The 24,025-nt window shown below is 37.8% G+C and overlaps 1 protein-coding gene across 1 annotated transcript in view; it reads right to left on the reverse strand.

The window, feature by feature from the left end:
- USH2A (usherin) overlaps positions 1–24,025 on the reverse strand; it is a 736,138-nt gene that overhangs the window by 430,718 nt on the left and 281,395 nt on the right. The window contains exons 22-26 of the mRNA XM_043568966.1: positions 17,467–17,597; positions 9,268–9,394; positions 6,832–6,933; positions 4,003–4,182; positions 2,840–2,970 (exon numbers count right to left, since the gene is read on the reverse strand). Of these exons, the coding sequence (XP_043424901.1) occupies positions 2,840–2,970; positions 4,003–4,182; positions 6,832–6,933; positions 9,268–9,394; positions 17,467–17,597 (671 nt within the window). The remainder of the gene's footprint in view (positions 1–2,839; positions 2,971–4,002; positions 4,183–6,831; positions 6,934–9,267; positions 9,395–17,466; positions 17,598–24,025) is intronic.

The raw sequence follows: 24,025 nt of genomic DNA on the forward strand, positions 1-24,025 counted from the left end.
TTCCAGTCCTGACATTCTTTTTCTTTCATGTTCTACATTTAATCTATGAGCAAATCCTATAAACAATAAATAGTGTCGAATGAAGGAATTAGGACCCTCAAGACTCAGTGTGTCACCCGTCTTCATACCTGTATTAGTTCTCCTGTGGTGTTCAGTAAACTGGCTATTGAAACTGAAGAGCTAGGGGGCTAAACTGATTGACTCAGAGTTGTGGAATTGAAGACACAAGTTGCGGGTGTTGTCAGAAACAATGGTTGAAAAGCTGCATTATGGTGTCTAAGGAACAGAGCATGTAAGTTAAACAGAAAGTGGTCTAATAGCCAATGGTCTCAATGTCTTTGTGAACTCAATAAGAGAGAACGAGAGCTCAAAGAGTAGAAATGTTATATTTTGAGATTTAAGAGTTTAGCAGTAAAAACTTTCTGAGTTAATCAAGTTCCTCGGATAGCCATGTATGTTGAAGCTACTTAGGATAACAGGAAAAAATCTTATTGAGGAATAGACTGTGAGAAGCCTAGGTTCTCAGACACAGAGGAGAAGAATGCGAGTTCTGTGAATGTCTGCTTCCTTTATAGCTGTATTGGAAGTGCTAAAAGAAAGCCTAACACAGAGCAGACACTCAATATATATTGGCCTAAATGTTTTAAGATTTATTTCATTAAAGCTTAAAATTAACATTATTCAATAAGGTGGGGATTCATTATATTTCCAAAGTCAGTGAACGGAGGAAGATGGAGGGCTGGATGTGGGTATACCAGGATGTGTGAGCCTCCAAGAGAGGCAAGTGCTCCTTGAGAGGAAAGGCCAAATGATAAACACCTCTGCATTCTCTCCATGATTTATGCACAGATAGATGTTTAAGGAATGCTTAGAGTCACCATAACATGAATTCATTCACATGTTCAGTCACTCATTCACCCAATAATATTTATCAAATACTTAATAATTGCAAGAGTTAGGCTGAAGGGACACCTGCGTGGCTCAGTCGGTTAAGCATCTGACTTCGGCTCAGCTCGTGATCTCACAGTTCGTGAATTTGAGCCCCTCATCGGGCTCTGTGCTGACAGCTCAGAGCCTAGAGCCTGCTTCAGATTCTGTGTCTCCCTCTCTTTCTGCCCTTTCTCAACTTATGCTCTGTCTCTTTCTCAAAAATAAACATTAAAAAAATTAAAAATTAAAAAATAAAAACGAAAAAAAAAAGAGTTAGGCACTGAAGATAGAACTATAAAGAAGACACAAAATTCCTGTGTTAAGAAAGATTACATTTCAGGGGTGCCTAGGTGGCTCAGTCGGTTAAGCATCCAACTTCGGTCCACGTCATGATCTCACGGTTCCTGGGTCCAAGCCCCAAGTCAGGTTCTGTGCTGACACCTCAGAGCCTGAAGCCTGCTTTGGATTCTGTGTCTCCCTCTCTCTCTGCCTTTCCCTAGCTCATGCTCACACTCTCTCTCTCTGTCAAAAATAAACTTTAAAATAAAAATAAATAAGAAATTTAAAAAATTTAAATAAGATGAAATTATAACAAATTCTATGAAGGGATATATTTCCACTTACCTGGGCAGCAAATTTGACATTATATAATCTAGGAATGAACAAAATCAATGAACTGAAAACATCCTAGAATCATAAAATCACCAACACATGTGTTTTACTACTTATTTGCCTAGATATGAGCAATGAGATTAAGGTGTTCATAATTTTCCCCTGAGTCTATGTAAGTTCTTTAAAATAACTTTTTAAAAACTTACATTTTAATAACATACTTATTTTTTTTAAACTTTTTTTTTAATGTTTATTTATTTTTGAGAGACAGAGACAGAGCATGAGCAGGCAAGGGGCAGAGAGAGAGGGAGACACAGAATCTGAAGCAGGCTCCAGGCTCTGAGCTGTCAGCACAGAGCCCGACGCGGGGCTCGAACTCACGAACCACGAGATCATGACCTGAGCTGAAGTCGGCCGCTTAACTGACTGAGCCACCCAGGTGCCCCCATAACATACTTATTTTTGACAATGATATCTGACTCTCTGATTAAAGGCAAATAAAAGTAATCACACTTGCCGACTGTACTTAGAAAAATGTATGAAAATGTTCATAGCAGCCCGTTTGCCAAAGCAAAAACACGGAAACAACCAGTATGCCATTGACAGAAGAGCTAAATTACACAGTCATGAAAATATATACCTACATGGAGAACATGAGTGACTCAGGAATAATGTCGAGTGCAAAAAACAATTGCCTCAAGGTAGAGTATGATGCAACTCTTATAAATGTCAAAAACAAGAATTTTCAGGCATTCATACATTTTGTTGAAACTGCAGCTACATGCAAGGGGATAATAAACACAAAATTCTAATTACATATTACCTCCAGAGGGGGATAGGAAAATGGGATAGGAGAGACCCTATAAGTAAATGTAAAAAATGATATTTTAATTGGGTGGTAGGTTCATGTTTACTGTACTTTTGTACTTTGTGTGTATGAATGTGTAATATGAACCATTTATTGTATGTAGTTTTTAACACCATTATAGAAGAAATGACAAAGGACATAATATTTTTCATATGTTGGGAAACTAAGTGGGATTTTCATAATTACTCATAACTACTCTGCTTTGCTAAAATTACAAGTTTCACAGTAATAATTGTCATTTAAAATAAATCACGATCTTAGAGCACAAAATGTTTCACAGGACTCCAAAACTAAAAATGACTTGAGGAAGGAAAACAAAAATGAATTTCAAGAGAAACCCCAATTTAGCAAAATATTAACACATGCCTTATTTATCTCAAAGTTATATCTGATATTTTTAAGTAAATTTAACTAAATTTATACACATACAGCAAGAAAATCAGGTCCGTCTTTGTTGTAAACAAAAAGAAGCAACCCATTCAATTGGTCAGTTCTGAACTTCAAGGAAATCTCAAAATCCATTCCACCATGAAACATGTGCGATTGAAGTTCCAGAAACCCTTTAAAGAAAAGAATATGTACAGATCAGTGTGTATATAGCAACAGTGCCAGCGTTATGAAGGTGTAACAAAGACTAGGACGAATACTGTCATTGAGTAAATCTCTCACAAAAGAAGATGCAAATCGATGTTGAGAAATCCCCCTTGTACTTGTACAGAAGTAGCAGAATGAACTTGATATATATTTTAGGAGGAAGCAATTTACTCTCTAAATCATGGATATAATTAAGACTATTATTGTTTTATATCAGAATTCACAATAAGAAATTGCATTGACTAAGAGAAATTCAGAATAATGACAGTGTTGAGAAAAGAGCAACAGAAAAGTGCACAGACTGGGATATTATTCATCTTTCTATCCTGAAGGTGGTTTAAGCAACTGAATAAGTAACCAGCTTAGTTATAAACATAGGAGGCAGAGGTGGGCTTTTATCTGAAGTACGATCCACCAGGCCACTATATTCCCTTCCACCCCCTTACCCTGGGTGACGGCCAGGCAGAGACTGGGCTGGGGAGGTACGCCAGGTACACTGCTCCTCGCTTCTGCAGCAGCCTCTCGAGCAATGGCAGGGATGGCCGTGACATCCTCCAGCTCCTCCTCACTAACCTACGCACCCCATTACATAGCTGACATTTTGCTCTCGAGAATATGGTCCATCTATACCATGGGATAAATAGATATTTGTGGATTCACCCGGTAAACATAACACTTCCAAAACATCTTTCCAAGTAAAACTGCATTCTAAGTAAAACATCTGACATACCAAAAGATATTTTTGATAATACCAAATATAAACCAAGAATTGCCATGGGTAACAGAGATCTGACACACAAATATATGTCCATGAGTCTTACAACTTATATTACATATTCAGACTTGGAGGAAATGTTTATGTGTATCATGGCGTAACTAGTTATTTCTGTGACACTAGGTTCATAAGAGGTCAAAGTAATCGGACAGGAGGGATTAAATTGTGCAAAGGATAGAAACTAGCTGCTAAGCAACCGCTGGTGTCTCTTTCGGAACCTTACCTGTTCCTAGGAACTGGGCTCCCTCCTGTAGTGACGTGGGACATCCCTCCCAGCTGTTATACACGTTGACTTGCTCTTCAGCACTCTGCCAAATCAGAGGCTCCCAAATAGCAAAGGGATTATAATTCTTCATAAAATACATATCCTTGACACAGCCCACAAAACCTTTACGGATTATGTCTATAGGGGTCGAGAGATATCAATAAATATGTATTTTGGAAACATTCTTTCAAAGCAATTAATTTTATGTGTCATTCACATAAAAGAAACAGGCAACAGCTCTCACTACCTATTTACTGCAAACCTCTTCATGATTCATGTAAACACCCACACCATTACCTATGCTGAGTGGTAACAGTTATAATGTCAGATCCACTGTTTCCAAAGAAATAGATGTTTATGTAGAAATTGTGGTTTTATAGGAGTAGCCAGAATATTGCCTTTTGAACTAACAAGAAGATTTCATCTGCCACTAGTCTTAAAAATAAAAGTGTTATAACAAGTTTTTGGGTTTTTTTTAATTTTTTTATGTTTATTCATTTTTGAAAGAGAGAGAGACACAGCACAAGCAAGGGTGGCGTGGTGAGAAAGGGGGACACAGAATCTAAAGCAGGCTCCAGGCTCCGCGCTGTCAGCACCAGGGCCTGACGCGGGGCTTGAACTCACGAACCGCGAGATCACAACCTGAGCCGAAGTCGGATGCTCAACCGACTGAGCCACCCAGGCGCCCCAACAAGTTTTTTTTTTTAATTTTTTTTTCAACGTTTATTTATTTTTGGGACAGAGAGAGACAGAGCATGAACGGGGGAGGGGCAGAGAGAGAGGGAGACACAGAATCGGAAACAGGCTCCAGGCTCCGAGCCATCAGCCCAGAGCCTGATGCGGGGCTTGAACTCACGGACCGTGAGATGGTGACCTGGCTAAAGTCGGACGCTTACCTGACTGCGCCACCCAGGCGCCCCTCAACAAGTTTTAAAAGTAAGATTTGAAGGAAGTGTTTCTATTAATCTAATCTCATTTGTATTTTAGTTCTTTCATCATTATGAACCAGTCTATTACACAAGTCAATAATTTGATTTCATATTTAGGAATTAATATAATATTGACCTTAATTTTAGAATGCCCCGGACCAGGCAAAGGTAGGGTTTATGAACATAGCAAATAGCTGGTAATAGGAGTTGGGAAAGAAATGAAGTGAAATGAGAGAATTAGAACTAGAGAGCAAGAAAAACCTAGAGAAGAGGAGGCAGCATCGCAGCTAAGGTCACACTGCATCCAGTGATGTCCATACTGATCAACACAAAGCTTCGATCTCGGCGTTTGAGTTTATGACTTGATTCTAGGGAAGGTATTCACCAGCAATCAAAGTTCTACAAGGTCAATTTATATGCACAAGGTCAGATTATTTATTGATTTATAATGGAGATATGTTCTCCACAGGAAGGGTACTTGGAGTCAGGTATGCTCTCTTCCCAGTGCCTGTTTGTACCACAGCCAAGACATGTGCTGGATGGACAAAGAACTGGGGCAAAGATTGAGAGCTCGCTCTCTCGCTCTCTCTCTCTCCCTCTCCCTCTCTCTCCCTCTCTCTCTTTTTTTCTAGTGGGTGTGTGTGTATGAATGTTTTAGAGAGACTTCTCTCTCTACCTGTCTAAAGTAGTCCAGTAAAAAACCCTCTCTATTCTAGAGATATCTGAGGAGGCAACTACATTCAGTCTTGGGTATTTAAATATATCCCTCTCCAAATTTCACTGAAAACATTTTATTCCTTTTGGTCTTCTTCACCGTTATTCCTTGAAGATCCCCACCCATGAACAATTTATATTTATTTAGGTTCTAGCTCATGTGTAATATTTATGTAGTTACATTTTACTTCCTGGGAGAGACTGAGGCGATACCCTATATGCCCTTCAATGCAGACATGGGAAAACTACCCTAAAATCTTAGCAATGCGTTTGGAAAGATTTCTTTTTTCTTTCTGCCTAAGGTTAATTCTGTCCATGGTAGTTTTTATTGGTTTCATTTTGAATCTGTTTTTGTTCTCTCATTCCAAAAATACAGGAATTATTTTGTTTATGTCTTACAGTACTTATGGCATTTGCTTGACATTATACATTTATATATTTGTACCCTCTATTGTGGCAAAGCCCACATTTTGTTCATCTGTGGATATCTAAGGTCTGGTTTAGAGCTGATCACATGCTCAATACTCAGGGAAGTTTATTTACCCTGTTTAGAGTATAAATCAAGCCCATAGTTTCCTATTTCTGTGTTGCTTCAGATTAAAATCTAAAAATATTGACACATAATCCTAAAACAACATTTATTTTTTTAAGTTTATTTATTTATTTTGAGAGAGGGAGAGAGAGTAAGCATGTGCAGGGGAGGAGGAGAGACAGAGAGAGGGAGAGAGAGAATCCTAAGCAGGCTCTGCACTGTCAGCTCAGAGCCCAATGCGGGGCTTGATCTCATGAACCATGAGATCATGACCTAAGCCCAAATCAAGAGTTGGATGCTTAACTGACTGAGCCACCCAGATGCCCCTAAAATAACATGTTTTTGACTGAAATTAGTATCATTCACTTCAAAAGTTTAATATACTTTTTAATAAACTCTTTTTATATATCAGGGGCTGGCACGAAGAATTTAAATGCAAGTAATACATGGTTCCTTTAGAAAAAAGGAAACCTAAGGGACATTTTTGTCTTGATACAGGAATAGCATGAGATAAAATATAATACTATTATTCATACCTTATAATAATGTACTCATACTTGATTCCATTGTAAATTTTGGTGACAACATATAAATCCTAAAAAGGAAACTCACCAGGATCCTTCCTGAGGACGGTATAACCCTGTGGAAGCCCTCCCACAAACACTCCCGTGTTCCCTCCGATAATAGTGCTCCCATTCGGTGTGGCCGAGGAACCTATGGAAAAGGAGATGAGAATTTCAACTTCCCCAGAATAATCTGGGTTCTGTTCACTTAACAAATGATTAAACCCTTCACTGAGCTTCTGGATACACTCTTTCTTGGTTCTCCTCTTTGTTGTCTTTCTTCAACAGTTCTTCCTTGCTGTCCCAACATCTTGATGCTGGAAGGACCAGGTCTCCTGCCTTCTCAGATCTCTTTCTCTCTCCACATACATGGGTATACGAAGTCCTCTAGATGACTTGGAGTGCTTGGCACCTATGTGAACCACCAGCCCCAAAGACCAGAGGAGGCCTGGGTCCCCAACTATGTTGTGTTCACAGCACACATATGTTATGATTTCTAACTCCATTCTTCCTTTGAAGGAGAGGTGTTTTTTTGTTTCCTCAGACTCAGAGCCCAAACCACTCTAATTAGCCTTACTTCCATGTGGTCCCTTGGTAAGTGCATGCCATCCTCAGCTGATAATTCCCAATGTATATCTTTAGTCTGGAACTCTTCCCTGAACTCAGACTTGTACCCAGAAGTCTACCTGATATTTCCACTTGGATTCCTCATAGATACCTAAGACTGACCATGTTAACACTGAACATCTCTCTCTATATCAGCTTCCCCCATGATCCTGTCAACCTTAGTTATGGCAGCTACATTCTTCCAGTTGCCCAGACCCCAAACTTAGCAATCATGTTCTACATTAGGGACTAGCAAACTCGTTATGTAAAAGGCCAGACAGTATATAATTTAGGCTTTGTAGACCAGGCAGCTTTAAGTGGTCACAGGCAATACAAAACAAATGGGTAAAGTTGTGCTCCAATAAAACTTTATAAAATAATGATGAGCAAGATATGGCCCACAAGGGGCTTGCCAATCCTGCTCTACTGGAATCAAATCCTTTTTTTTTTTAAGTAGGCTTTATACTCAGCACAGAGCCCAATGTGGGGCTTGAACTCACAACCTCAAGATCAAGACTTGAGCTGAGATCAAGAGTCAAATGCTTGACCCACTGAGCCACCCACACACCTCTTGAATCTAATCCTTTTAATTTAACATTTACAATATACCCAGATTTCTCATTATAGCCACAATTTTACTTCTTTGGTTCAAGAAACCATTTTTTATTGCCTGAATTATTTTGTAATTATTACAGAAGTTTGTTAAATGCTCTCCATGTTTCCACCCTTGTTCCCTTTCAAATTCATTTCAAAAGAGCAGCCAAAGTGTTCTTTTTAAAGAAAAAAGTCATAACATGTCACTCCTTTCTTGAAATTCTCCAATGGCTTCCCTTTTGCCAAGTAAAAGTCCAGAAAACCCTATGCAAAAAGCCCTAATGCCTCCCTGATTGCAGCCTATTATTAGCCCCTTCACCCACTCTTTCTCATAGTGACCTCTTTGTTGGTCCTTAACATGCCATACATGTGTTCCTACCTCAGGGCCCTGGCACCTACTATTCTGTTGGCTTGAAACATTCTTTTCCTGGATATTTTCCTGGCTTATCCACCTACTCTCTTTTAGGTCTCTGTTCAAATGTCACCTTACCAAAGAAGACTTCTCTAACAGTCTTTTACGAAACAAAACATTCCCCTCTCCAATACATGCATGCGTGCGCACACACACTTTCTCTCTTATCTTGCTTTATTATTCTCAGAATATACACTACCTGATACTTGTTCAATATTTATTCTGTTTCTTGCCCCTCTTCTGCCTAAAATGTAAATTCTGCTCTTTGTAGCCAGTGTTTCTAGAGCAATCCCTGGGACACAGTAGGTGCTCATTACAATTCCATATTTCCTGAATAGATTAATAAAAGCCTGCATCATTATACAGGTACTGTAAGTGTTTTATAATTATCTAAGGATAGTAGATAGGGTAGGATGGAAAGAATACTAAACTTAAAATTGCAAAGACAGGATAAGTAAGTGTTGAAAGAATGCTGCCTACCAGCTGTGCAAACTGGGAAAAGCTATTTACCTTTTCTCAGTTTCATCACTTCTAAAATGTATGTAATGACCGCTTTACTTTATTTGTCTTTCGCAGGTCAAAAATAAAATGAGAGAACATAAGTAAAAGCCCTTGCAAACTGTAAAGCATTGCAAAAGACAAAATTGCCACTGATGACTTTGCTCTTATTTTTGCTTTACTGAAACGGTGTGTAAAGGAGGAAATGGTTGCCAGACTTCATCATCTTGGGAGCACCCCAAAGGCAAATTCAACAGCAATTCAGGCAAAATGGAGAGGAAATAAACGTGAAAAAGGAGATGTAGAAATACAAGCAACAGAAAAGTATGGCAACGTTAGCATATCAATAGAATCGCTCATATATACAGCTCTTACCTGTATACTGCCCATCAAGTGTGATTTGGCCGAAAGCCTGATGCCTAATAGCAATTATTTCATGCCATTTGCCATCATTATATTGTTTACCACCATCATTAGTTGTAGAAACTTCCATTGAAGAGCCCTTAAGGAAACAAATGAGTGAATGAGTGGGTGAATGAATATATATGTTTACAAACTCACACACATGTATTTGTAGATTTGCTAAAAACCAGTTTATAAGCTTTGACATCCCCATGATGCAAGCATGCATATATTTCAACAGAACTCAAAGTGAAAGTTGATGCCTGACATCATTCTGGATTTTCTGTGATGTCCTCCTAGAAACAGTACTCAAAACTGAAAAGATCTTCTCTGTGGAATAAAAAAATCTCTTAAAAGTACACTTGCATTTTGAGAACTTATATTCATTAGAAAGATAATGAATCTTCTACTCTAAAAGTTTAGCTCTTAAGAATTTTGGTGGAAATATAAAAAAAGAACTTAAAACTAATAAAACGCCATTGAATCTACATTGTGCTAAAAGTAGGGAAATATCTGGCAAAAAGTTTTTCTCTGGCAAAAACATTCACTATACTGCTAATAAGTAGAAGGAATGAGATTCATATAAAAATTAGCCAGTTATCAACACATTGAACATAAATGAATAGTTAAACTTAGTATTCATTGCCTTGTAATCTTAAATCTAGCATTGAAACTGATATCTAAGGTCATTCTATCATAGTTAAAAATGAGTTCCTAAGCAGTTAAGAGTAGGAAATGGCAGGGGTGCCTGGATGGCTCAGTCAGTTAAGCATCTGACTTCAGCTCAGGTCATCATCTCAGGGTTCATGATTCGAGCCCCATTTAGGGCTCTCTGCTGTTAGCACAGAGCCTACATCAGATCCTCTGTCCCCCCTCTCTCTGTCCCTCCCCTGCTCTCTCTCTCTCTCTTAAAAAAATAAATAGGGGCATCTGTGTGGCTCAGTCAGTTAAGCGTCCGACTTCAACTTAGGTCATGACCTAGCAGACTGTGAGTTCAAGCCCCTCATCAGGCTCTGTGAAAACAGCTCAGAGCCTGGAGCCTGTTTCAGATTCTGTGTTTCCCTCTCTCCCTGCCCCTTCCCTGCTTGCTCTCTCTCACTCTCTGTCTCAAAAATAATAAACATTAAAAAAAAGTTAAGAGTATGAAATGGCAGATATCAAGAACAGAGATTAGCAGAAAGGAGGTAAGGGTAAGGAAACAGAAAGAAGTAGAAGAGAAACCTTCCATCTGAGTACTTCCTAGCCAAGTGGACACTTTTTGGCATATCGTGCTTAGTACAGTGTTACTTTTTTTAGCGTTCATGAGCAAATAAGCCTAGGTAGAAGATATTTCAACTCTGTCACCATCATCAGTTACTACCACTACTATCAAAGAAAAAAACAACCAGAAAATTACTCCAAACCTTCTAAATGAAAATAAATTTCTTTCTTAATGAAGGTAATTTTCTTAGCAATAATTAACTTCAAATCCAATAAAAAATGTTTAAACCAAAATAGGACGGGGTAAAATATTACAAAATATTTTTTTAATTAGTTGGATGGAGTGCTTGGCCAAACTCCTGTAATTTTGGAATACTGATTTTCCAAAAGAGAAAAGTAATAATTATCTGATGTAATTGAAGATTTATATCACAAAAAGTGCAATGTGAGTCATACCATCTTAAGTAAAACATTTCTGTATGTATTTCCCTAAAATAGCTTCGGCAATGTAACATGTCCATTCTACATATTTAATTGGCTCCTGTCAGGCCTCATACAGCGCATGACAACATGTATGACATACAGAAATTCATATCACAAAAAAACCGCTTTTAATTTCCCATGAGTATGAGTGGGTTGTTTCTCATGTGGACAGTGTCCCAACTTTTATAGACAACTCGATCAGCTAGAAAGATGACCATTTGGTATATCTATTTTCTAGTCCTTGAATTTTTGTAGGTTGGCTTTCTTTATATCTCTTTCCTCTACATACTCTTTTATTTTCTTCAACCCTATTTCAACATTTTAATATTTTACAAACACACATTTCATTATCGTAGTTTAATAATTAAAACCAGAACTGGTGTCGTGCCCAATTAATGTGCCCTGGTAGCATGCCCATTAGTTTTTCCATTAGTGAATTCAACAATACTAATGGGATTACTAGCATGGGATGCTAATTGGGCGTGACATAAGAAACTGGCTTACTTCTTAGCATACCCTTGCTAATGATGAAATTAATGAGCATTTTATTAAATGCTGTCTCATCAAAGTGTACTTAGTTAGCGTTAAAATTGTTACAAACGATGCTGCATTCTAAAGATCAGGTGTCTGAGTAAGTGGTTCTTCATGTTATGTTTGGCAACAATTTGAAGCATTAACAGTTCTCTACATCAGAAATTACATTCACTGGAGACAAATTCGAGTACATAACATAGAGCTTTGGGATGCCAAATTTGCTTTATACTTGGAAGAACTTAGCATATTATTCTTTTGTGATCATTTGAAAATTATACTCCCCGACCAATGTTAAGAGAATAATTCTGCGATCGATCCTAGTGTCATAGCATGCAGTTTATTCTTTCCATTTGGAAAACATCAGACATGTTAAATAAATGCCATTCACACTTGTTTGCAGCTTTCTTCTAAGTGAAATCAGAATGTTATGTGAATTTCTTCTTAACATCACTGAACATAAAACATTTAAATGATTCCCACAAGTCATTATTGGCCAATAAAATATCATTTAATCAGGTATATACAAATAGAAATTAATAAAATAAAGAATGGGAGATAATAGCTGGTGGGGACTTGGCCAAAAAATACAGCAATTAAGAATCGGAGGAACTTTACTGTGAATCTTCACAATAATTCCAGGTGTTTGGTTCAAAATACGCGAACACATATCCAATTTTAAATATTATGAAGAATCTTTCCTCCTACCCCAAATACTTATTCACAGAATGCATTTGATCATTGAAAGAAAAGCAAATAAGTTTTTACACCTATAGCCTCTCTGTAGGATTACACTGTTATATAAGGAATTCATGACTTAAGTTTATTAATATATTTCTAAAAACACACACAATAACTTCAAGTTGTTTTGAAACGATGTGCTAGACAGCAGTGACTTTAAGTTACTATAAAAGGCTCTTTTCACAATTCACATTTAACTCTTTTGAATGGATTCAGGAAAGTAACTTAAAAATAATCATCACTTAAAGTCAAAGTTTCTAACAAACTGAGAAATTAAGACAAATAAGAACTAAATTGTTAAATAATCATTAAAGACCTGGAAATTGTATCCTAGAAAATGGGTAATTTTCTTCAATTATAAGTATACTTTCCCATAGTTATTCAGTCAGTCAGTCAAACTGTCAACAGATATTTATTTATTGAGCATTCTAAGGACTTAGCCGCAGGGATATGTTTCAGGACAAAGCAGAAAGACTTTGCCCTCACCGGTCTGTACAGTCTGATACCAAAGATACATTAAGCAAGTAACTACTTGTCTGATGAGTACAATAAGGTGTTCATTAGATAATCTTATCTCATATAAAGACAAAGGACAGAGAACTAGCAAAATATAAATAATTTCAACATCAATGGAAAGCATATAAAACTTCTAACTTCTTTAAATCTGGGATACCTCTAACTTTCTACAGACAGCTGTATTCCATATTCTGTCCTAAAAACAGAACAAACAATGGAAGAACATTCAAGATTTTCTCCATTCCTCTGATTCAACAATTCTTGGTCTGAAAATATGTAGAGCCTTCATTAAAAAGTTAGCAGATATGTCTACTTAACCTGCATTAGAGTATAAATTCCTCAGTAGTGAGGAAGGATAGAGCCTCTGCTAGCTGGAGCTCACTGTTTCATACATAGATGGCATCAGGTCCCAAGACCACTTAGTATAATATATCTGATTACACTTTCTCGAGTACATCCTAAGGTAATCCTGCTCAACTAATACCTTATTTTCTTTTTAATAAATTCATTGTCACTTTCCTGAAAATGCAGGCAACTTTTGCCTTATGGAGAGATACTATTATTTCAGATAAAAAAATCACTTGCCAGGCATCATTAAACCCTTCCTTCCCCCTGTTCCTCCAACTTTTGGCCATACCAATTTGATTAATACTTGGCTGGCACCTACCAACTTTTTATACAGGTTAGGATTTGAGTATAGAGAGTAGGGACAGAGCAGCTGGAAAGGTAATGACAGCAATGAGTGCTCTAAGTAATTATCTGAGGGAGAAGGGAGAGGGACAGAAATTGTTGGCAATGTCCTGTGAATGCTTCCCTGAACTCTGCTATTGTCTCTTACACTGGACTATCTGATCGCTGAAAAGGCAATGACAGTGATGAGACAGAGTTTTCTGGCAGCCATTCTCAGGATCATAATGACAATACTGTGGCTGAGTGGAGTTAACTCGTTTACCCTCCTGTTCTGCAGCATGTTAAGGTACCACATTCTTCCCAAAGGGAAACAACACTATCCAAAGAGGTGGAAGTCGTGCTTCAGGTCTGGTGAAATCATTTTTGGATTAATTCTGCAAAGACTTTGCCCCACATGTTTGGAGTGCGTGTGTGTATAAGTGTGTGTGCCCGCATGTATGCGTATGGTACAGGATACCGGCGATGAACAACCTAGGCCAGTATCTGGTTGCGAATGTAGCTCTGGGATGTGCGTGGTCATCTAGAATCACACAGACACTGGGATGGACATTCAGGAAGGACATGGCCAACTGTAAGTGCAAGGCAGCATGAAGCCACCATAGGACATCTCTCCGAGTACTGTTCCTTCCCTGCCCTCTCCAACTTGGGCAGAGACTCTGTTCTCCAACTGTGGGAGAAGAGGCCCAGATGAGCAACTGGAAGTAGTGAATGCCATTGCATTCATTTCTCCCCACTGTGCTCCAGTGCATAACTGTGTAACACAGTGCCGGGAGTACAAAAGTTGTGTAACCAAATGGCATTGAATGAAATAAAGTAAATCCAGTGCCAGCGTCATCACTAAATTATTGTGTGACCCTAGTTAAACCACTTCATCTAAAGCTGGGATGAAAACAATACCTACCTCAAGTGGCCACTTCAAGAATAAAGTCAGATAATTAATGTGAACCCACTTTGTATACTTTAAAAGCTCTATGACTAAGCGGTTATACAATTAAGGTTTTTCTCTATCTGGCATCTTCTCAAACATTCCCGGATATTAATAGGTTGAGGAAAGAAACACAGAGCCAGATTTTTCTTTCTCATTGACACTCTTCTATTTTACCGTACTGTTTTCCTTTCTTTTCATGATTTTTGTTGATTTTTACCATCTAGCATTTAGTCTCTCTTTTCACCTTGTTAATTTGGATGTCCTGGGAACATCTTCATTTTATCAATAATTGATGTCTTTTTCACAGCATTTAAAATCAAACATTTTTGCCTATCCATTTTATGAAAATAAGACACCGACGCGATCTATTCCCCTACTGCCTTCTCCACTAGGTTGATACCTTTAGAAACTTTTAAATCACTCATCTTTCCCTCTCCTTCAACTTTCAGTAATTTTAGCACCAAACAACTATTAGAGGTGTATTTGTTTGTCCGCTTTGCCTTTGCCACGTGTCTCCTCTATTTCAAAGATTCTTTGGCAGTGTAAAACACATTTCTAGTCACACTGTCATTAAATATTTAAGCTGAACTTAGTATTGTCAGGTTTAATATTCACCACTGCTTTTCATCTTTATAGTTCAGACTTTTTTTCTTTCCTTTTGGTTAGAAGCCAAAAGGTTTGATATATTTCCTTCCAATATGGCACATGGATGGCATTTTATCTGAGTCTCCGGGTATTTAAGAAGCATTATTCTTTCATGTTAAAAAGCAGTATAATACTGGAGTTAAAAATCATGGTCTTTGGAGGTGGATTGCCAGGGTTTCAGTCCTGGCTTCATCACTGATTAGTTGGATGATGCCAGGGAAATTAATTTAACCGTGGCTCAGATTGTATTTTTACTTGTAAAGTGGGATTATGAGTATCCACATCAGAGTTGTGGTATTTAAATGTGTGTGTGCATGTGCGTGCGTGCGTGTGTGTGTGTGTGTGTGTACACATTGTGTGAACACTTACAGTAATGCCTGGCACATAGAGATCCTAGAGAAGCAATAGTTTTGCTTAATCTTGATTAAAACTTCATCAGTCCTTTCAATAAATTTATAATCCATTATTTATTAAAAGGATATCCTCTCCTACTTTATATTCCATTATTTTCTCTCATCCTTTGTATCCTTTTTATCGTACAGGTGTTTTTTGTTCTCCTTTTGAATTTCTTCTTAGTAGTCTCCATCTTTTTAAATCTTGTTACATATTTTGACCTGCTAATCTGAGGCTCAGAAGTATCTTCTTTCTAATTAATCTACTTAAAGTTCTCAAATGATAAATAATATTTTCAGTTCTGTAATTGAATCAACTTCAGCATGCTGGTTGTTGTATTTTCGTTCCCAGTTGCCATCTGCCTGGCCTTCTGAGACAGCTGCTTCTTCTCCCGTTCTCTCTGGCTGCTGGATCTGCTTATGTGTGATGCTATTTCTTCTTTGCTCACTCACTGCCCACCTATGGACACCCCTTAGGAAACTGCAATTCTACAGGACACATAGAAGTCCTTGCGCCTGAGGACCCATCAAGTACCGGCCCTGTAGTTATCAGATCCCCATTGAAACACCAGGCAGAAAACTTTCTTCCTTGGTTTTTCCAGCTGCCAACTCATGGCTCTTCCAACATCCGGAAACACCAAGGGCCCACCCTGCCTCTTGAGGCCCCTGCAAGGAGCCTGGCATGATGCTCAAATACATCTAGTCCAGCAGGCCCTGCCTTTCCTCTCCAAGGTGTGTGGGTATTCGGGGTGTATTAAGAGGTGATCCTCCCCGGGAGCTCTTGGCCCATGCCTTAGATCAGGGAGGAAAAGTCATGCCAGCTTTACAGTGTAATGTAAAACATTTATTTGGCAAGCATAATTTATGACTTAGGTCAGCAGTTTTAAGTTGAAAACCTGAGGAAACAGAAAGTAAAACATCTTTTACAAAGTTTTACTCATTTCTCAATTACTCACAGGCCCAATACAGTGCCTAATGTCAAATTCCTACCAATATTTGTTTAACTAAAGGGAAGACAACTATTCAATGCTTTCCCATTGCCCTTAGGAAAAGTTTATATCTTCACATTTGCTTACAAGGCCCTACATGACTTGGTTTCCACCCAGCTTTTCAACCTCACACTTTTCTCTTTGTTTCATCCCTCAGCCATCTTGGATTCATCTCAATGTATACAATGTCATGTTCTTATGTACCTCGGGCACTTAAGATTTGCTATTTGCTCTGCCTAGAAATTATATTCCCAGTGCCTTCCTCGATCTTTCATTAGTATCTCCTATGTCCTGTCCCACCTCAAACACACATCTTCCTGAACAGACATATGCTCTTGTTCTGACCGATTTTTCCTCATTGTTTTGCATCTCAGTTAAATACATTTTCAGAGCAGATTGACAACTCAGCAAAGAAAGACCTTTTGTTTTATGCTCCCATAATGCTTAGCATTTTTTACTTCTCTTTCTTAATATACATGAATACTTTAAATTAGTTTTTTCAGTGTATCCTCCTCAGACTGTTTCATAAGGGCACGGTCACATTTAACTTTAAAACTATTGCAGTCTGCAACACCCAGCATTATACTACCTGATAGGCCCTTAAATATTTGTTGGCAAACAAAGGAGGCATGGAGAGAGGAAGGAAGGAAAGAAGGAAGGAAGAAAGAGTCGGGGGAGACAGAGAGAAAGAGGGAGAGAGGAGGAAGAGAGAAAGTGGAAGAATAAAGGGTGATACAGTTTTGCTTACAAGGAAAATAATCAGTCTTTTCAAATTTACATAAAACTTTTCCCTTTATGATAAGATAGCATATGGTTGTTAAGCATGTAGACTCTCAGTCAGACTATGTGGTTTGAAAGTCAGCTCTGCTATTTCAGCTGTGGGAAAGTCATCACCACCATGGTAGGTTTCATTTTCTCCATTGGTAAAGTGGGGATAATAATAGTACTTACCTCCAAGCTTTTGGTGAGGATTCAGTGTGAAAATATAAGCGCTTACCTCAGTACCTGGCACCTAGGACGCTCTCAGAAATATCAAGTCTTATGATTACTCATTTACCTGAGGATCGAAAAGAAAATAAGGACGTCCATTCTTCAACTGAAGTGCAAAATACTCTTCCTGATTGCCAGGTGATGCAGCAAAGACAATCAAACCTTCAGGCACCCTTGTTCGAAAACTGGCCTTAATGCCTGGAGACAAGTGCAATCAGCAAATCAGTGCTGGGGTTTTGTTGATTCTTTCTGATAAACGTACATTTACTTTCATTATTATTTATGATGCAGTGAGTACAGTCAGGGAATTATACACAGCAATGGACTGGTCCTAGCCATTTGGTTTTAAATACAACCTATTATGAATGCCAACCTGTTCTTGGAGACTCAAGCCTGCACTCCCACTAATCAATATATAATGTACTTTAAATTTATGCAAAACTCATCAACATATAAAGACATGTTGTCAACCCAAAACTGGATACTCAGTATCAATGTGAAAATATTATCAGAGCCATAAAAATAAATGGGTTTTTGACATGAATGAAAGGACCACAGGGCACCTCATTTAAAATGCTTATGATGTTTAAAGAATCAATCTAGTAATAGAAGCTAAGAACTGGAAAGACCTGCTATGAAGCAGCCCAGAGAGCTAATTTTCTGAAACAGGATCCTGTAACCAAATGGTCTACAGCCTTTAAAAGTTCAGGGTCTCCTTCACCCTTCAGATAACCTACGAGCACTGCCCTTGATACACAGTGCTCTTGTCTCACAGGAATTTCCCCAGCTCTGGAAGCAGGGGAAGCTTGTGATGTTCTCATAAACTGTCTTCCCACTACCCTACATGGTCCCAACTCCATTCAATCTGGAATCCCACTCACTTACAGCACTCTTCCTGTGTATCACACACTTCACTTCATGTTTTGAAAGTGGCAAAGAAGTTTAAGAGGTGCAGTCTTTGTTCTCAAAGAGTTTCCAGTTTATTTGGAAATTAAAACAAAAAATGTATGTGTCTTAACAGGCAAATCGTACAAGGAGAATAAAATAAGAGGTCAAGAACTTATGTAAGAATCAAATACCAGCTTGAGATCACAATATTAAATAATTAATGAAACTGATTTGAGTAGTAATACAGTCAACCATAACTATGGAAGTTTGAAGGAGAGAAAGCCCCCTTCAGGCTGGGCTGGTAACCAAGTTTCTTACATAGATGGGGTTTTAATTGGGGATCAACAGATCGCACGTGCTGCAGGAGCCCTGTCGGACTCATCTTTCCACCCCATTCATCCCGTGATAGCTAGGTGCACTTATTAAATATTTTGAGAGTCTGGAGGAGGAGAAATGAGAGGGGGTGCATCAGAGGTAAGGGGGAAGTTTTAGCATAATTGTGGAGACAGGGAAGCAGAAGTCATTTCGTGGGTATTGTATTATCATTTTTTAACTATGCATCAATGGAACATTCACATTAACTGAGTACTCTGCTACACAGTAAAAAAGAAAAAACTAACAAGCCAGTGCCTGATGTTAACTTCTAGCTAAGAAAACAGACAAAACGAAATCCAGTAATGAGGTGTGATAAATGATATAGACATATTTATAAGACATAATTTGATTCAAAAGGATTGAGGCAGGTTTTACAGAAAATATGATGCTTGAAATTGTTTTCAGAAAGTAGAAGGGACTTTAGGGGAAACCTCAAAGGGCTAGAGGTATGGAAAGTATTAAAGAATGTTGGATGTGAGGGAGTTCAGATGAGTCTGGAAACACGGGCAAGACCACATCTTAGCCTATCTGCCATAGACTATCTAGCTTGAGAAGCTTGAGTAGAAGACAAAGATGAAAAGGCAGGTTGTGTGATAAGTATCTTTAGAGTGAAGTTTTTTTAACACTTTAACAGCAAAGGCAATCCTGGAATATGGGCTTCAGACTTTCCCAAGAGGCAACTCAAATTTTTCCCAACCTTCTTAGCTTCTGCATCTTCAGCTTCCAGGTTTTTTTGTGCTTTGGCCCTTTGAAACATATTTGTCCTACCCATTTTGATATTACATTGCCTCATATTCCGATTCTCTTCCTCCTAGCTTCTAGGACATTATTATGTCCTTGTTAGACTTATACCTGGTCTCTCCCAGTGTCTCTCTGACTCCACGAAATAAGATTGTTGGTCCCAACAAATCACTCTTCAGTGTTCAAATTCATTTGAATCCTTGCTACTAGTTCATCTCTCATACTAAATTTACTTAGCTAAATTCCAGATTGGAATTTACCCTATAGACTAAAGGAAGGTATTAAACGTTGGGTGCAGAAAGGGAATAGGGTGCTCAAAGTCAGGATTAAGGCAACCAAACTAATGGGGGCATATATGAAAGATACAGATAATTTAGCCACAGAGGAACCAGTTAGGATATCACTATGCTTTGGGGGAATAAGATGATAAAATTTTTAATTAAGAACTGACAAGTAACTAAATGGGTTGAAAGGAAAACTCTGTATATTTTAGAAGAAACTCATTAAGACATGTTGATATGAGGTGATGATGTGGGACTACATGGTGAATCCTCTTCATCAATCACTGGAGGGAAAAAGCATCATTATTAACAGAAATAGAAAGGTCAGGTAAAGAAGAAAATATGGGGTTGAGGACATAAGTTCAGTTTGGGGCACAATGCATTTATATTAGTTATGTTAAAACCTATCCATCATTTAGAAACAAGAAACTAAATCTTAGAAAAGAAGATGAGTCTAGAAAACTAAATTGGCAAACACCTGTCAAGAATCCATGTCTCCTGGAGGCAGAATGTAGAGAAAGAAGAACCACCTTTAGGGGAAATGCCCCACATTTAGAAAAGAAAAAAATAAATTAAATAAATGAAACAAAAAGAAAAAGAAACAATAACAAAGTCAGAACAATGATGATAATACTGTAAAACAGAAGCCTAGATAAGAGAACGTTAAGAAGGCAAAGTTCGTTAACCATGTGACACTTCCTGTAAGCCCAGAAAAATTACACCTGAAGAAAAGATTACAAAGCTGATACTTACTAATCATTAGACATAATCATTTTCAGTAGAACGCAATGGTCCAGAGCCCAAACTACTGGGTGATAAGAATTGAAAGAATGGATGAATAAGTAATGTATATACAACACTCATCACAAAAATCTGATAAAGAAGGAAATGGGAGGCAAAGAAATAAATTACTTGGGTACACCAATCAAGTTAAAGGAGGAGACACCTGCCAGCAAAAGCACAGACTTGGCCAAAGTGTGGTCGACAGTGTGACTAGAGAACAGTTCTATCTCTACCAACTCTTCTCCTCTTAAGCTTCTCTCCTTCGGGTCTAGAGTAGTTCTCTCCAACAGACATCTTACCTTCTTGTTATTGTTTTTCAAATTTTATATGTGATATCAAATACTATAATTAAAACTATTACTTTAAAATTAAACACCTGGCAGCATTTGGGGGGCTCGGTAGGTTAAGTGTCAGACTCGATCTCTGGTCAAGTCATGACCTTATGGTTCATGAGATTGAGACCTGTGTGGGGCTCTGCACTGACATCATGGAGCCTGCTTGGGATTCTCTCTCTCCCTCTCTCCCTCTCTCCCTCTCTCCCTCTCTCTTTGCCTATCTCTCTCTCTCTCTCTCTCCCTCTCTCTCTCTCTCTGCCCTTCTCTCTCTCTCTCTCTCTGTCTCTTTCTCTCAAAATAAATAGATGAACTTAAAAAAAATAAATAATTAAACAGATGAAGGTGATTTCATGCAAATAGCTACAATTCAGGACATGAAGATGACAAAATTCTCTATTACTGTACTGGTAGCATCTATGTGGCAATAGACAGGAGAGCAACAGTAAGGATTTGAATGAGGGAAGAAATTAATCGATCTGGAAATACAATTACTTGTTCCTAACTGATAGGAAATTTATTGAATGGAATGGAATCAGGGTAAGAATTACAGGAATATTTAGCCAAGTTATACTTGGGAATAAGTCAACTAATATTACACACTATTCATGGGATATAAAAGTGCATGTGTTTTTCAGATACAGCATTTGATTTATAGATTTGACACTTAGCCCAACTAAAATATAATACTTTACACCAATGAAAGAAAATTTCCTATGAGAAGAGAGGATTTAGTGTAATAAAGGGTAATTTGATTTGAGGTTGTATGATCAACTTTCCCCTAGGTTTTTTCAAATAATTCAGTGTTGTCATTTTTTCCCTTACATTAGAAAGATAATGAATTTTTTGCATGTATTCTAGGAAGAAATGATCAATGCACCCATCCACTGAAACTTCATGTTCTTGATAATATTGCCATAGACATAGATAAATCCTATCCTCTGAGCCCAAAGTCTTAAATCCTGTAATCAATTTTAAATAAACTAAATTCACATATAAATGTATTTGCATGGAAATATAACAATATAATAATTTATAAAATATTTCAAAGAAAATGTTATTGAGTTTGCCATGAGACAGAATAGTAAAATGCCCAATTGTTCAAAATCATCACCCTTCCTTTTCCTGTAAGAAGATTATATATTTGTATGATCCCATCCATTGATTTTAGGCTCAGCCATGTGCCTTTTGTTGGGCAAAGGAATGGAAACAGCCATGTGGCACCCTGAGAGAGCAGAAGTTTTTTGTTTTGTGTTGTCGTAACTTTTTAAATGTTTATTCATTCTCAAGAGAGAGAGACAGACAGAGCAAGAGCAGGAGAGGGAGATAGAGAGGGAGACACAGAATTCAAAGCAGCCTCCAGGCTCTGAGCTGTCAGAAAGAGCTCAACACGGGGCTCGAACTCATGAGCAGTGAGATCATGACCTGAACCGAAGTCGGACACTTAACCAACTAAGCGACCCAGGTGCCCCAAGAGCAGAAGTTTTAAATATAGCTATGTGATTGAACTTGACCCTTCTCCCCCTATGCCTCATGCATGGGCTTTCATCCTGTCCCAAGAATAAGAAGACATTGGGCCAGAGCCAAGTGGTACCAAAGGAATTTTTACTTTAAAGCTTTGTGTTAAGGAGCAATGCTGACTCAAATGAATAGAAGGGTAAGAAACATACATTTCACCCTTGCCTAAAATTTAGATTTAGATTAAAAAAAAAAAGAGGACATATTCTAAAGTTCAATATTTTTTGTTTCAAGTATCTGGATAAATAATACAGCATTCTTCTATCTCAATATTTATTCGTACACTCCAGAAACATTTAAGGAAGGCATACTTTGTGCAGCTACTCTCCTAGGCTCTTTGGATACACAGATGTATAAAATACACATTTTATAAAATAAAATGGTGTAACATTTTTAAAAATCTAAAAATCCAAGATCTAGATAGAAATACTTAACTTTTATGCAAATATGTTTTGTAACTTTAAATATTTAATCATAAAAGCAATACAGTTACAGGGCCATGGAATAGGCAAAGAGTTCTTAAATAATAAGGCAAAACTATAATAGAAAGGGAAAGGTGATAAATCATCCTGTGTTAGAAATAAAAAACTCTTGTCTAACAAAAGGCATGAGTGGGAAAGAGAAAAGGCAACTAACGTAGTAGGAGAAGATATTTGAAATACATACTTGTGATAACAGATACATATCCAGAATACATCCTACAAATGCACAAGAAAAAGACAACCAACCCATTAGAAGATTGGGGGCAAATAGATTTTCAAGAAAGATGATAGCCAAGGGACCAATCGACAAAGAAAAGATGCTCAGGATCACTAGTCATCAGAGAAATGCAAAACAAAATGCAGTACCACTAAACATCCACCAATATGGCTGAAATGAAATAGAAAATACAGGGGCACCTCGGTGGCTCAGTCGGTTAAGCTTGACTTTGATTCAGGTCATGATCTCACAGTTCGTGAGTTTGAGCCCCACATCAGGCTTTGCACTAGTAGCACAGAGCCTGCTTTGGATTCTCTGTCTTCATCTCTCTCTGCCCCTCCCCTGCTAGCCCTTGCTTTCTCTCTCTCCTCCTCTCTCTCTCTCTCACACACACACAAAAATAAATAAACATTAAAAAATTAAATTAAAAAAAAAGAAAATACAAAGTGTATCCAAAAGGTAGAGCAACTGGAACACTCACAAACTACTAGTGGGAGTATAAATTGATACAACCACTTTGAAAAACTGGCACTATTTATACATTATCCGTATGTCTTCTAAATATATGCACATCATGTGATCTAGCTATTCCACTCCAAGGTATATATCCCCCAAAATTCATAGGTTCAGAAAGATATACAAGTACATTTATACTTGTATAGTGGTGGTATAATGAATTACTTTTCATTATACCATCAAACTGGAATGTGTACAAGTGCCCATCAACTACAGAAAGGATAAAGAGATGGGATACAGTACAGCACTGAAAGTGAACAAACCAAGCTACATTCAACTGCATGCATAAATCTCACAAACACAACATTCTGGAAAAAATACTAGGTAGAGTAGAATGCACACTGTGTAATCTCAACTATATCAAGTTTAAAACCAAGCAAATTAAATCAGTGGTGTCAGACATCAGGATAACAGTAGTCCTGGTTGTGACGTAGAACAGGGCATAATTAAGAGCTTCTGGGGGCCCTGAAGATGGTTTATTTAATAATCTGGG

Source organism: Prionailurus bengalensis, chromosome E4 (genome assembly GCF_016509475.1).
Source record: "Prionailurus bengalensis isolate Pbe53 chromosome E4, Fcat_Pben_1.1_paternal_pri, whole genome shotgun sequence".
Taxonomy (NCBI): Eukaryota; Metazoa; Chordata; class Mammalia; order Carnivora; family Felidae; genus Prionailurus; species Prionailurus bengalensis.